At 53.1% G+C, this 14,633-nt stretch overlaps 1 protein-coding gene across 1 annotated transcript; it reads right to left on the bottom strand.

The window, feature by feature from the left end:
* Nucleotides 1-10,304: 10,304 nt before the first annotated feature.
* Nucleotides 10,305-13,333, bottom strand: DUSP1 (dual specificity phosphatase 1). Its single transcript, XM_070414401.1, has 4 exons — nt 12,741-13,333; nt 12,353-12,498; nt 11,780-11,999; nt 10,305-11,347 (listed from the first exon to the last, which is right to left on the bottom strand). The coding sequence occupies exons 1-4, from the start codon at nt 13,108-13,110 to the stop codon at nt 10,977-10,979; spliced, it is 1,107 nt and encodes a 368-aa protein (XP_070270502.1). The 5' UTR covers nt 13,111-13,333; the 3' UTR covers nt 10,305-10,976.
* Nucleotides 13,334-14,633: the final 1,300 nt, after the last annotated feature.

Here is a 14,633-nt window from a genome sequence, read left to right as displayed (position 1 = left end):
TAAAATCTACCGAACAACAATAAACTGGCTTCAGACCATTGCTCGTCACCTTGGGAGCAGGAGTCCTTGCTGTGCCAGACTTCTAGGGACCAAGGGCCACCTTCTCCGGAAAGCCTTTCCACCTATCCTCCCCTCTACTCGCTCCTCCCTGCATCGCCCCATCCCCTGGCCTTGCCCACACCTCGCAGGCTCCCAGATCACCACGCCGAACTCATGGATTGACCCATCAGTCTCCACCATTTGCCAGGAGAGCCATGGTCAGGGCCGTGTCTTCTCCGTCCCTTTGTGTCCAGCGCAGGACCTGGCACCAGTTAGAGCTCAGTGAGGGCTGGTTTCACGACTGGGCTGTGGGCTAGGGCACCTATCTCGACCAGGACCCTCTGCCTTAGCCTCTCTAGTGTCATCCACAGTGGATACCAAACCCCAAACCAGCTGGCTCTGACAACACACACACCACCACGACCAACAACACCACCACCACCACCGTGAGACTCTGTCAGGCTGGCATCATCATAGAATGAGGTCTCAAGACAACCTCCAAGTATGTCATTTATTCAACCGTCCAGTTCCCAGACGATATGCCAAGCTGTGCCTTGGGGACTGGGGACTCAGACATCGGAAAGGCATGAACCTGCCCTCAGCGGTTCCCAGTCTGGTGTCCTCTCTATTCCCTCCCCCTCTCCTTCCTCCCCACCCCCTCACTTCTAGCCTCCCTGCCTCTGCCCCTTCCATACATACTGATTGGGCAACAACAGACATACAATGACACAGAGTGATGAGTGCCAGGAAGGCGCTGTTGAGCACTCCGAGGGAGAGAACCCCCAACGCTCTCTGGAGACCTAGGACATTTCCAGGAGGTTCCGCATGGATAGCTAGGCCTCCTCTAGAGGAGAAGCTGTGAGTCACGCGCCCCAAGTGGCCCCACAGACTTCCCCATGAATCAGCCACTGCCCCATTCTCCTCATTAGAGGCACACGCCATGGGGAATTCTCCTTCCGATGGGAGGGGGAAGTTGGGGGGAAGTGGTGGGAAAATGGGGGTCAGAGTGGAGTCCCTGAGCAGGCTTACCACCCCTGTTCTTTCCAGAACCTCAGCCCTGACCCCAAGAACGGAGCCCCAGATGGCAGGCCTTGGGCCGCCGGACCCTCGTGTTGCTTCCTGCTTACAAAGTGTGTTTATACACTTTACTTGCACACGACCGTGTGTTCCTGGAATGTGTCCAAGGGAAATTGCCTCATGTGGAAGGGAAAGAGGTTGGTTGAGCAGAAAAGAATCACTTCCCCCTCGCTGGAGCCCAGGACCTACCCCAAAAAGGGGGAAATTGTTCAATATCTTCAAAGTGTTTTCATGGATTCATCACATTTATCGAGCACCCACTGCATGCCAAGCACTGTACTAAGAGCACGAGATCCCCGCCGTGAACAAGACAGACAAGGCTCCTGCCCTCAAGTCTTATATCCGAGTGAGGATATAGGCCACACACAGACAACTGCCAGTGGTGGTCAGTGCCATGTTGAGAAATAAAGCAGGAAGAAACAGGGGACAGCCACGGCTGGGGCAGGGTGGTCGCTATTTTAGATGGGTTGGTGGTCAGGGAATGGGGTGACCTTTGAACAGAGAGCAGAAGGAAGGTCAGTCCAGGCAGAGGGAAAGCGTGGGTCCCTGAAGCTAGAGGGAACTTGGCCTGTGCCAGGAAGAGCGATGGGGCCAGCTTGGCTGGAAGAGGTGAGTGAGGGGGGAGAGTGGCCGAAGGTGTGGTCAGCGACATATCAGCAAAACAAGCCAAGTCCGGTCTTACAGCCTCTGTGAGGACATGGCCTTCTTTTCTGGGTGAGGGGGGAGCCGTGGGAGGGTGTTGAGTAGAGGAGAACATGACCTGATGCGCTAGGAGTCTCACTCTGGGTTTTTAAAAGCCAAACTCCCTTTCTGTCATGGCTGACCACATAATTCAGAACCACCTACGGATGAGGACTAGGAAAGTTGGACCAGATATTTAACAAATATTTCCGTTTGAAGGCCTTCAAGCGCTGAAAAGGCAGGGAGGAATTATAAAATCAAGACCTGGGAGAAGGAAACCCAGAGTGAGCGCACAGTAAGTGGGGCCTCTTTTCCCCAAAGGGCATCTGCCTTTTGGGTATCTGAAGGGCATCTGAAATACGAGACTGAAAGGCTAAGAGGTGGGGCAGAGCTTTTAATAGACTCGTGAGTCTAATGGGACAGAAAGGAGAGTTCGGGCACACCAAGAGGGATCTACTACATCTCTAGGGTTTTTTGCATATCACCCAAATAAGTAATCCAGACTGGGGCAGAGGGGGGGGCGGGGGGCTGGTAAATCCCCAAGCTTTTAGTTGAACCTCCCTAAAGGATACGGCCAAAGCAGTCATCACAGAGCCTAAAGCCCAACTTCAAGTCCTCTTAAACCATCTCAGGCCCTAGCCGGCTTGGCTCAGTGGATAGAACGTCGGCCTGTGGACTGAAGGGTCCCAGGTTCGATTCCAGCCAAGAGCACATGCCTGGGTTTGGGGCTCTATCCCCAGTAGGGGGCATGCAGGAGGCAGCCGATCAATGATTCTCTCTCATCATTGATGTTTCTCTCTCTCCCCTCTCCCTTTTTCTCTGAAATCAATAAATATATATTTTTTTTAAAAAACCAACAAAACATCTCAGTATCTGGTTGGATTAAGATGACCTGTGATTCCTAGGCCCCCTTGCCACCTGCAATAAAGAAAACCCTCTTTAGAAGAGGCTAACACCACCTTAAGGCTAATCATCTCTAAAAGTTTTTATCTGCAGAGCCTGACAACCAAAAATAACCAGGCATATGAAGGAATGTGCTTTGTTTTATTAAATCATGTTTTAATTTTTAAAAGCAACAGAAACAGTGGGCAATAAATATACACACAAGAGGATCCAGATAGCTACTGGTCACAGACATTAAAATAACTGTTTAATATAAAAAGGATAGAAATGGAGAAATAACTGAGGATTTTCTAATGAAAGACATCAAGCCACAGATTCAAAAGCACCACAAATCACAAGCAATATAAATATGAATAAAACTACAGACACATTCATAACGGCTAAAGAAAAAAGACAAAGCAAAAATTCAAAACAGCCAGAAAATAAAAAATATTACCCTCACAGGGACAACACTAAGATAATCAGCTGACTTCTCAAAAGACACAACAGAAGTCAGAAGACCTTGGAATGTATCTTCAACGTGGTTAAAAAAAAATTAGGTTGAAACTAGAATACTTTGTCCAGTGAAAACATTTTTTAATAATAAAGGTAAATAAAAACGTGTGTATGGGAGCAGGAACAGAGAATTTGTCCCATATGCAATGGTAAAATGACAGCTTTGGCCTCTGAGGGGGCCGGTGCAGGAGCAGGGAGGAGGATAGCATGGGACTACTGTAGGCGACACATGATGGTAGCTGGACCAGAGAGGTCGTGTCAGAAGTGATGAGAAGTGGGTATATTTTGAAAATAGTTATGTTTTGAAAATGAACCTGCCTCAATTTGCAACTAAGTTAATATAGGTTATGAGAAAATGGGGAGAGTGAAGGATGTCTCCAAAGTTTTTTGCCTGAGTTAATGGAAGGATGAAATAGCTGTTAACAACGGTGGGAAGGCCGCAGGAGGTGGTTTGGGGGTAAATGAAAGGGTTTTGGAATTGCCAAATTTGGAAGTTTATTGGAACAACAAATGGATATGTCAAGAAGGCTATTTGGATATACAAGTCTGCAGTTAGGGGAGAGGTTTGGGCTAGAGAATAAAATTTGATAGCTTCGATATATATGTCCTTTTTTTGCATTTTTCCCTTATCATGGTGATGATAAAATCATTAACACTTATTGTTTACTGCGTGTGGAATACTGTGCAAAAACACTTATGTACATTATTTCATTTAATCTTTTTTTTTAATTTAAATTCTTTATTGTTTAAAAGTATGACATGAGTCTCCTTTTTCCACATTGACCTCTCCCCAGCCGCTCCCACCCCGGCCGCAGCACATGCCCTCACCCCCCTACTGTCTGTGTCCACGGGTTATGCTCATTATTTCACTTAATCTTGACTGCCATCTAAAGCAAATACTTTCAGCACTCTCTTTTGAAAGCTGTGAGACCGGAGGCTTTGAAAGGAGAAGGGACCCATCCAGATCACACGGATCTTAGTTGTCTACCAGTTTTGTCCCAGGCACTTAGAACAAGATCCCAGACTGTCTTTGTATGATTGGAACATCCACTGCGCACCTTCTGGGGGATTATGGCTTGTCTTTTATTCAGAAGGCGTGCATACGCACCTGCCGCTCACTAAGCCCTGGGCGGAGTCCCAGGGGCTCAGAGATGCCTAAAGGGGGTTCCTGACTCTGAGAGCCTCACAAACAGGTGGCCAGCAGCAGGCACACACTCACAGCCACCAGGCTGGATCAGCTACAGCCAGGCTGCAGCTCTTTTGTTTGGCCCCCACACACTTTCTGAAATCAGGAGATTTCAAATAAAAACACAAATTCCCGGCTTCTTTTAAAAATCGGAAGGACCGGCAACCCTGAGCTTACATTTCCACCTTGAATGGCAGCTTCCCTGGGGTGAACTTCCTTGGTCTCCAGTGGCCCAGTTCTCCATTAGGTGACCTGGTTGGTCCAGGAGGTGGTTGACTTTCAGACCCTCAGGTTCTGCAGTGGGATGTAGCTAGAAGCACCGACAAGGAAGTCTGAATGGTCAATGAAGGCTTCACTGATTGACTCATAGTTAAGCCACAGGAACAGCACGTACAAACATAAGGGTAGCAAGAAAGAGCATATTGTACTCTGACCACGGCAAGTCTCAACGTGCGTGAAGGACAGCCGTGGTGACAGGGAGGACGGTGCTGGGAATGACGGCAGTGGTCACATCCTGGAGGGCCGTGGAGTACGTGCCTGAGTGGATCTGGTCTGGAGAGTGTAACAAGTTCACAGAAACACACACGCACACACAGAGGCTGGAGGAGGTATATGTTGAGTGTTTTGCAAACCAAAGGTACACATTTGTTGAATGAATGAATATATGAATACATGAATGAATACACAAAGAATGGAGGAGGAGGCAGCCAACCACAAGTGTCCATTGGTGGCGGCCTTGATGAAGCTTTTAAGCCTGAATGTGGCCGTGTGGTACACAACAAAGGATTGCCCAGAGTTGGAGCGAAGGGTGGGCTGGTGGGTGGGTGTCTGTGATGGGCCGTTTGTGGAGGGAGCAGTCGCCTCTCCATGACACCAACCCACCTTCCGAAGGTGCAGGACCCCGGCTGCCCTTTCCCAGAAAGTGTCTTATTTCCTCTCCCTCCTGTCTCCCTGAACCAGCCCGTGGGAAGTACAGAGATTCCGGAGCCTTCCCAGGCGTGGGTGAGGCGGGGGCGGAACGCTGACCGTGGGCAGGAGAGGACAGATGGTCACTTCAGGCGCCTCTAACAGAAAACTGAGGCCGAGACGGGAGCGCACCTTGCAGTCCATGGGGCAGGGCTGGTGGTCTCCAAACAAAGGCCCCACAGCAGTGCAGGCCTGGGGTGTGTCAGGATGGAGCAGGATAACCCACTGCTGGGGGTGGGGGTGGGGGGGCACTGTTGCTCCAGTGACAGAATGGGGACCAGCTGAGTCACAAGAGGACAAGGAGCCTTTCCAAGCCTCTCTGATGTGCTCAGAGGTGACCCCCTTTCATTTAATCCTTCAAGAGCCTTGAAAGGCCAGAGGTCATGGACCCAGGTTTAAACTGAGGTTTAAAGAGCTTGGTAACTTACAGTAAGTCACACAGCTAAGACGTGGCAGTGGCAGGACTTGAACTGAGGAGGACTTGGACTCCGGTCTAGCTGACCCCGAGTCAAGTGCTCTACCCACCAACCCACAAAGATCCCTCCCACACCCCAGGTCTTTGCCGCCTGCCTCGCCTGGATCCCTCTTCCCGAGCCCCTCATTGGCCCCGGCGGGGGGCAGCTCAGCTGGTTGGACCGTCCTCCCTCTAGGGCCAAGCTTGGGGATTTGATTCTAGTCAGGGCACATACAGCGAATACAGAAATAAGTGGAACAACAAATCGATGTCTCTCTCTCTCTTCCCCTTCCTCTCTAAGATCCATCCATCAGTCAATAAACTTTAAAAATAAAGAGCTCCCCTCTTTATTATCCCACCTTTAGAGTCTTCATCCTTATTTCTTGACTCATTTAGATGCCCTCCCCCACCCCAAGGTTAGCTACTAGAGTGGCAACTTTGCATTGCACTTAAGCATCCCTGGGCCTATATAGAAAGTCAGTCGATATTTGATGAATGAATGGATGAGTGAATGAACGGGCTGATGTTCAGGCTTCAAAAGCCACAGTCGGTGAAGGGTGGGGGCTTCCAGGCATGTTCCTTAGCAGAGCAGTTGTTCACTGCGGACCCTTTGTTCTCAGAAGAGAGGGGCGCAGACGCCCGTCTGGCCCCAGAGGCTGTTCTCCCCAGACCTGCCCTGCAGAGTCCCGGGAAGCCCCCAGAGGTGGGCAGCCCTCCCACCTGCTCCCCAGAATGCGACCTGCAGAGAAAAGCAGCGCGGATGACGGGACCCACAGGCGGGGGGTGGGGGTGGGGGGTGGGGAGCCCGGGGCGCGGGGCGGGGCTGCCGCTCGCCGCTTTGTTTGCCTCTGTGTATGGCAACCAGAAACCACCGCGGCCAGCACTTCTGCAGAACCCGTCCTCCCGGCATTTTAATCTCCTAAACTGATTTGTCAGCACCAGGAAGTGACATGACAGCTTTCCTCACGAAAGGGAAACTCCTCCGCGTTACCATGGGGATGGAACCCACTGGATAATCACAGATCTATATCATCTTAAAGGTGTACACACAAGGATGGAATCCTCCGTGGACATGGGCGGGGGCGGGCGGGAGGGAAATGGACGCCGGAGGCTGCAAGTTCAAGGCAAATTAGCCCCAGATTTGCAAAATTCCAAGGAAAGGAGAGGGTGCTGTGGAGGTGTTTGGGGTTGGAATTATCCTAATGGGATAATGGGCGCCTGGAAACCACAGAAAAGCATTTTGCATTGATGCATTTTCCATGGCCTAGAATTTGAGGGCTGAGAGGAGCTTTACCTATTAGATCCAGGGCATCCTGGTCATTTTATGGGGAGGAAAACAGACCCGCGGTGGCAGCAGCTCGCTAGGAGCTGGGAAAGGGTCTAGGTCAGGGGTGGGCAACCCCTGGCACGCGTGCCAAACATGGCACGCCAGTAACTTTTGCTGGCACGCGAAACCCTCTCTTTTAATCTTCCATTTACAATTTTTTTCTTAATATCGACTTTTTTATTTTTCAGATAAATTCAGTGTAGGTGCATCTTAGATAAATAAATAATTTTATATAACAAGTTATCTTAAAGACCATAGACATGGATTGACGAGAAAGGGGAAGAGCAATTTCTATGCCTCTGCCTTAACTCTCCCTGCCTTCCTAGATCCGACCAGTGTTTTGGTTTCATCCACATACGCTTGTGAATCTTTGTTCTCAGTGATGAATTTTGTTAAGTCTCGTAACAGGAGTAGCCTGACGTCTGAAAGTAGTAGCTCGTGCATATCTCTGAAGGTCATGAAATGTAAACCTGATGTAAAATCTCTGTCATCAGTGATGCAGCAGCAAAAGTCCCACTGATAATATCAAACGGAGTCATAAAGTTTTCTGTCGGACTATCACTGTACATGTATACATTAAAAACTAAATGTATTTTTCATCATCATATACTGTTTTTGTCGCTCGAATGAATTTTATTATTTCTTCAAGGTTATTCACATATGTACGCCTTAAGAGATATCAAGTAGGCGGAACATGTTCTCAAAAAATTAGGGTTGGCACGCAGAAAAATTTTGAGTCAGAGATTTTGCTGATTTTGGCATGCACTCACAAAAAGGTTGCCCACCCCTGGTCTAGATGTTTCCCCAGGGCCCACTCCTTGCCAGGGACTTACATTCATGAGGCCTCCTCCTCCTCCTCCTCCTCCTCCTCCTCCTCCTCTGGAGGGAGCTGGCTTTATTATCTTCATTTTACAGATGAGAAAACTGAGGCCCAAACACATAAATAGATGTCCTACCGCAAGTTACACGTGAAGACCAGGGTGATGTCTGGCTGGCTACAAAGCTCATCTTTCCCCTCTCCCTTAAGCTGTCTTCTGGACTGAACTAGGACGTGGGTCCCCAGTCTTCTCACAGACCCACGTTCCAATCTCTGCAATCCCCTGTACTTGCTGTACGACCTTGAGCTAGAATTCAAGGACTGTCCTCCCCCTCTCTGAGCCTCAGCTTCCTCCTCTGTCCAGTGGGTGCTGCTGCGAAAGGTTTAACGGAAAGGTGTGCAAGGCAGTTAGGTGGGCACACAGCGCCAGCTCTAAACCCGACAGCTCTGTCATCACCACACGATCAGTATTAAATGATTGAGTTGTCTCTATTGCAATCTTCCATTGAGAAGCAAACGTTTTAATAATATAAGCATCTTTTTTTTTTTTCCACTGAGGTACATTTTCCCCCTAAGAAAAGCCCGAAGACCGGGAATCAGATATACCGGGAAGGGGGCTGTCACCCCGCTCTCCGGGGTGGTGGGAGGTGAGTGGCTTGTGCTGGGAGAAGTGAGGGAACTTTCACTGGAGGCTCCCTGAGGCAGCCGCTGTATTTTTCCACTGCATGGATCACAGTGGAGATTAATTTTGGTCTAACCAGCGCCTGCCAAGCAGAAAGTGATGGCCCCAGCCCACGGGGAAGTCAGCCATGGCATCTGCCACAGACTCGGAGCCGCTGGTATATTTCCACGAAGGGACAGATGGGCAATAGTAAATGTCTAGCGTTTGATAACAACACTGGATAAGGTTTGTTTTGACAGGCGTGAACACACTTGAAATCGGAAGCCCAGCCGAGGAAATGAGCCTGCCAACCCGGAGTAAGTTCTGAGAACTTCAGAGAACACAGGGCTCTCTCGGGCCCTGGCAATCGGGTGGCAGGTGGTAAACTGATGGGGAAAGGTCCAGGTGGGCTGCACCCGAACCACTGCCCAGGGGGCTACTGGACAAGTCCAGGCGGATGTTTCCTTCCCTGCTTCCGACAACGCTCGGTCCAGAAACAAGTGGTGGGGGCAGGAGCTAAGGGGTCGGTGAGCCAGGGAGTTCGCTGCTATTTTAATTCAACATTATAGACTGGACCATGGGTTAGTGGTTGATTACACCTTCTCTGCTTTGGCCTGTTTGGCAAGAGAGAGTAAAAATCCAGAATGTTGCCCTAGAGCACGTTGGATTTAATAGCCTGGCTTCTTCAGCAAAATTATGAAATCAGAGCAGCAAGTGACCTGGAGGCAGCCGCCGAACATCCTATGTACCCAGGCTGGGGCTCCGGGTGGATATGCTCCAAAGCAGTGGTTCTCAACCTTCTAATGCCGCGACCCTTTAATACAGTTCCTCATGTTGTGGTGACCCCCAACCATAAAATTATTTTCGTTGCTACTTCATAACTGTAATTTTGCTACTGTTATGAATCGTAATGTAAATATCTGATATGCTATATGTTTTCTGATGGTCGCGACCCACAGGTTGAGAACCGTTGCTCCAAAGCCTTCATGATGGGCAGGTGAAGGGGGGGGATGAGGGGGAATTCAGGTCCTTTGTTTATGTTGTATTTGCTTACAGTGCTTGGGTTTTTAACCATCTGAGGTATTATTTTCACAATAAAGGTCTTTTCAAAGGCAAAACAAGAGCATGTGAGAGAGGTAACTGCAAAGCACATGGGCTTAAAAAACAAAACAGAGGTCAGAGGCAGGCCCAGCTCCCTGACTCCCGCCCCTTCGCTAGGCTGGGTCTCAGCGCCTTTGCAAAGGATTGGGTGCTTTGTTTTGCAGGGAGCACTCGCTGCCTTGCATGTAGTAGGAACACATTTATTTATGTGAAGTGTTTGGAAAACTATCACCCTCACAACCAGCACAGCTCTGAGAGAAGGAAGGCCTGTTGTATTATCTCAGAGAAAGTAGTAAATGAGAAAGCAACCCATCTCTTTTTAGCGCTGGCTCTGGGGACACAGCCCCCTGGGTGGCACGGTAGGGGATCTATGGAGGGACACTGGAACCCAAGGTTAACACAAATCAGCTACAGCACCTGGTTTTTCCTGATCGATCCCACTTCTCTACCCACCTGACAACTCCTATATCTCATGGGACTGAGGCCACCAAGGAGTGTGGCATCAGATCCTCACGTGCATTCCGGAAGCCCTTGCTGATGCACCCCAATTTCTTTACTAGGGATCGGGGGCTGCCCAAGAAAGCAAGCATCTGAGAGTTCAAATAGAAATGCCATAATTTATTCTGTTGTATAAAAAAAAGTCATCCTTATGTAACAAAATGTCTTCTCAGAAGAAGAAATATATTATTTCAGGTCATAAATAATCAGCAAACAGACAACTGTTGGCAACTCAAAACAGCAACACTGGCGCCTCCTTCCGCCAGTGCTGAGAACAAGCCTGCTCGGGCTGTATTTACAGGACGTGACAGTACTCAACACAAAAACTGAGGTATTTGGTTCTTCTAGGAGGCGACACTGACCTTTGTGAGGGCGGGTCGCCCGCACAAAAATAAATAAGGTATATTCGCATATGCATGTGTCGTCGGGAATGGTAACACTGGTACGTATGTCAAGCATGAAGTGTGGACAGAAAAATGGGGGCAAGCGAAAAGAATCGGCTCGCACGCGGAGTCCTTTCCCTTCTGCCCCTCTTTGTCAGGGGGGGGACTCGAGGTACCCACTCGACGTTGGTCCCGAATATGCCGAGTCCAGCGAACGCCTCGATGCTCAGCCATCACTGTGGCTGCTTGGGAACCCAGTGGAACTCGGGGGAAGTTAATAAATAAGTAAGGACCAGCCCTCAGGAGCCCCTCCCTGGAGTGACTGCATTTTCTCTCAAGGGGGAGCCTGGAGTCCCGGTGGGTGGTGAAGATCGCCTCCCGTGGCCTTTCAGCAGCTGGGAGAGGTCGTAATGGGGCTCTGAAGGTAGCTCAGCGCACTGTTCGTGGAGTGGACGGGGATGGAGACGGGGAAGTTGAAGACGGTGGTGGTGGAGGCGCCCCGGTCCAGCACGGACATGGCGGGGCTCCCCGCCTCTGCCGAGCAGTGGGGGGCCAGGACCTGGGACTCGAACTGCAGCAGCTGGCCCATGAAGCTGAAGTTGGGGGAGATGATGCTTCTCCGCTGCTTCACAAACTCAAAGGCCTCGTCCAGCTTGACCCGGTTAGTCCGCATGAGGTACGCGAGGCAGATGGTGGCCGAGCGGGAAATGCCCGCCTGGCAGTGGACAAACACCCTCCCTCCGGCGTTCTTGATGGAGTCTGCAAAACAAAGGGGGGCGCTGGTTACCCGAGAGCTCGCGAGCGCGGCCCTGGCCCCCAGGCACCGGGTGTCTAAGAAACATCATGCGTGTCCTGTGCAGAGATGCTTAACATCGACTCGTGCATCACCAAGACACTGTTCGTGGAGGCAATGGAGCCACTGTGCGAAGCACAGGGTTAAACCTAGACTGGCCATCCACTAACCAAATGGATGTTGGGCAAATCAATTCAACTTTCTAAGCCTCAGGCTTGCTCGTCTGAAAAGTGGGGCATCGCACCCGTAAGTCTGCGGGGATGTTACCCGCACCAGACTGCTATTTACTGTCTGGAGGAAGGCGTAGAAGCACGTCACTCAGGTCCTTGCCACATGTTTGGGCTCAGTGGCTAAGCTGGGGGAGGGAGGCAGAAGTCTCAGGCATCCGCTCCATTTACCTATGAAGTCAATGGCCTCGTTGAACCAGGAGCTGATGTCCGCCTTGTGGTTGTCCTCCACTGGGATGCTTTTGTATTGGTAGTGACCCTCGAAATGGTTGGGACAATTGGCGGAGACGTTGATCAAGGCGGTGATGCCCAAGGCATCCAGCATGTCCTTGCGGGAAGCATGATAGGCACTGCCCAGGTACAGAAAGGGCAGGATCTCCACTGGGCCACCCTGGAATCCAAAAATATCCAACACTTGTCAAGCTTTGCTCAAAGTCAATGCCGGTGCCCACACCCACAGACCTCCCTGCTGTAAGTCAGTGTCAGATGCTGGATGAACTCTCTCAGCACCGTTGTTGGGGTATAAATAAGTAGGGACTAAGCCCATTTGCCTGGGCAAGGCCAGTGGTCATTTCTGTGGTGCCAGTCTTAGAGGCTCAGCTCATCAGAGCACTTGACCGCGGGATAAATAATACCCTCTCCGTCCTAAACAACAATGCAGGTCACTTTCTATATTCTCACTAGCACTGCCCTCCCAGGCCTGTCAGCTGTCCCTTCTCCCCTCTGGCACGGCCCCCTACTGACCTGATCGTAGAGTGGGGTGCTGCAGGAACTGCACCCCGAGTCGGCGCTGTCAGGGACGTTAGTACTCAGGGGAAGGCTGAGCCCCATGGGGGTCGACTGTTTGCTGCACAGCTCCGGGCAGGAAGCTGAAAACGCTTCATATCCTCCTGGGAACACAGAGAGACATTTTCCCCATTAGCACCGCTGGGATAGGGCCCTTCACGCCACTCCCCCACCCACCAGGGCTGGAAGTTTACCCCGAATCTTTGTTCTGGCGCCAAACAAAGCCAAGGACAAGCCCCCGGAAAACTGCTCCAGCTGGGGCGGGAGCGGAGGGCCAGTCCTCCTCCAACCACCCGCCACCCCCACGCCAGCCCCGGCCGGGCCCCGAGTCTCCCCGAGGCCGTACCTTTGAGGAAGAAGACTTGAGCGGCGGCGCGCGCCTCGCGGCTGAGCGCGCCCGCGGCCAGGGCCAGGGTGCCGTCGCGCTTGGCGGCGTCCAGGGCGGCGCTGCGCTCGTCCAGCAGCACCACAGCGTGGTAGGCGCCGGCCAGCAGGCGGCCGCGCAGCTCGGCGTTGGGCACGATGTGCTCCAGGCCCATGGCGCCCTTGGCGCGGCGCCGCACGATGGTGCTGAAGCGCACGTTGACCGAGCCGGCGATGTGGCCGGCGTTGAAGGCGAAGAAGGAGCGGCAGTCCAGCAGCAGGCACTGCGCCGCGCGCTCCCGCAGCAGCGCCCGCAGGTCCCCGGCGTCCAGCGAGCCCACCTCCATGACCATGGCCAGCCCCAGCGCCCCCAGCGTGCGGGTCTTCCTGTGCTCTTTGTCCTCGGGAGTCAAGGGCGGGGAGGCGGCGGCTTTCGGGGTGAAGTCCGACCCTGGCGACTCTCTTGGCGCGGCACCCGAAACTGCCTTTGGACTGAGCGCGGGGCTGTGGCGCGGGTTTCTGGATGCTGCCGCCCCTAGTTCCTGCCCCTCTAGGCCGCTCGTACCTCCTGCCCGGGTGTCCGCAGCGAGCGGGGCCCGCGGGAGAGCTTTATAACTCGCAGCCCCTGGGCGGAGCCGAGCGAGCGCGGAGGGGGAGGGGGTTTGTTTATTTGAATGGGCGTCACGTGACCTGGCGGTGACGTCACCGCCCTGCCCAGCTTGGCGCCGGCGGAGCCAGAGGCGAAGACGTCATCGGCCTCAGAGCGAGATCCGCTGGCTGCGCGCTGGCTCGGGCCCCGGCCCCCCGCCCCCCCCGCCCGCCGGCCGGCCCGCTCCCGCGGGTCCCCGGGGACCTGGCCCGCGCCGCTCCGGGCGCAGCGGCGAGGAGAGGAGGAGGGCGTGCTGCCAGCCCGGGGCCGGCAGGGAGCGGGCGGCTGGGAGGGAGAGGGGGAGGGGGAGGGGGCGTGCCGCTGGCCCCCTCCCGCGCCCCCGCCTGGTCCCCTCCTCTCCCTCCCCTCCCAGCCGCGTTCCGGAGCGGAAAGGGGCTTCCTGCGCTCTTGCAAACGCCGTGCCCCTTTCTCTCATTTCCTCGTCCCCGGCGGGGGGTAGAGGCCCAAGGAGAGCGTTTTACTTGCCCAGCATCACGGGGCCGGGGGCGGGGGGTGGGGGGAGTGTGTGTGGGGGGGTGTGAACTTGCCCATAGAAGTGTTCCTACCAAGAACAAGAGAGCTGAGTTGGGGTGGAGGAATTCAGGAAAATGTTTTCCTGTCCCCAGACTTTCCTGTGACTGAAAAAAAGAAAGTACATTTAACAAGTTAAATGCCTTCCAATCAGACCCCTGGTGGAAAAAATGCCCTTCGCGGTGTGGTCCTCAGAAGACTGAGCGGGTCGGGGAGCTCGTGTCTCAATGACGGGTCGCCAGGCGCTCCTGTGGATTGAGGGGTGCGGCGGTTTGGGGGAGGTGATAGCGCCCCCCAGGGGCCACCAGGCACGTTCCTGGTCGCGTTTGCTTGAAACAAATGGAGCTGCCCCCTCCCTATTCCGCGACTAGGTACTGACTGGGGGCTGCTCTGCTCTGGGCTGGGGTCCACCTCGGCACGGGAGCCGCCCTGACACCCTCGCCCTGGCTCTCGCCTTCGGTGTGGGCTGCATTCCCGAAATCCAACCCTAAGGCGCTTCAGGAGGAATCCCAGGGCCTGGGCAAACATTTGGGAAGACCCCATTGGGTCCCCGTGCCCTGAGCCCCTAGTGACGCCCCCCCCCCCCGTCCCGTCCCCCCCCCCGACTGTGGAGTCACATGCGGCGGCACCGACTTGCTAGGTACCCAAACATAAACATTGCGCCACCGGGTCGGGGTGCCGAGTCAGGAACATTCT

The sequence above is a fragment of the Myotis yumanensis genome, unplaced genomic scaffold (assembly GCF_028538775.1).
Source record: "Myotis yumanensis isolate MYYU_CA2020_CCGP unplaced genomic scaffold, mMyoYum1.0.hap1 SCAF_5, whole genome shotgun sequence".
NCBI lineage: Eukaryota > Metazoa > Chordata > Mammalia > Chiroptera > Vespertilionidae > Myotis > Myotis yumanensis.
This window is presented reverse-complemented; position numbering and strand designations above follow the sequence as displayed.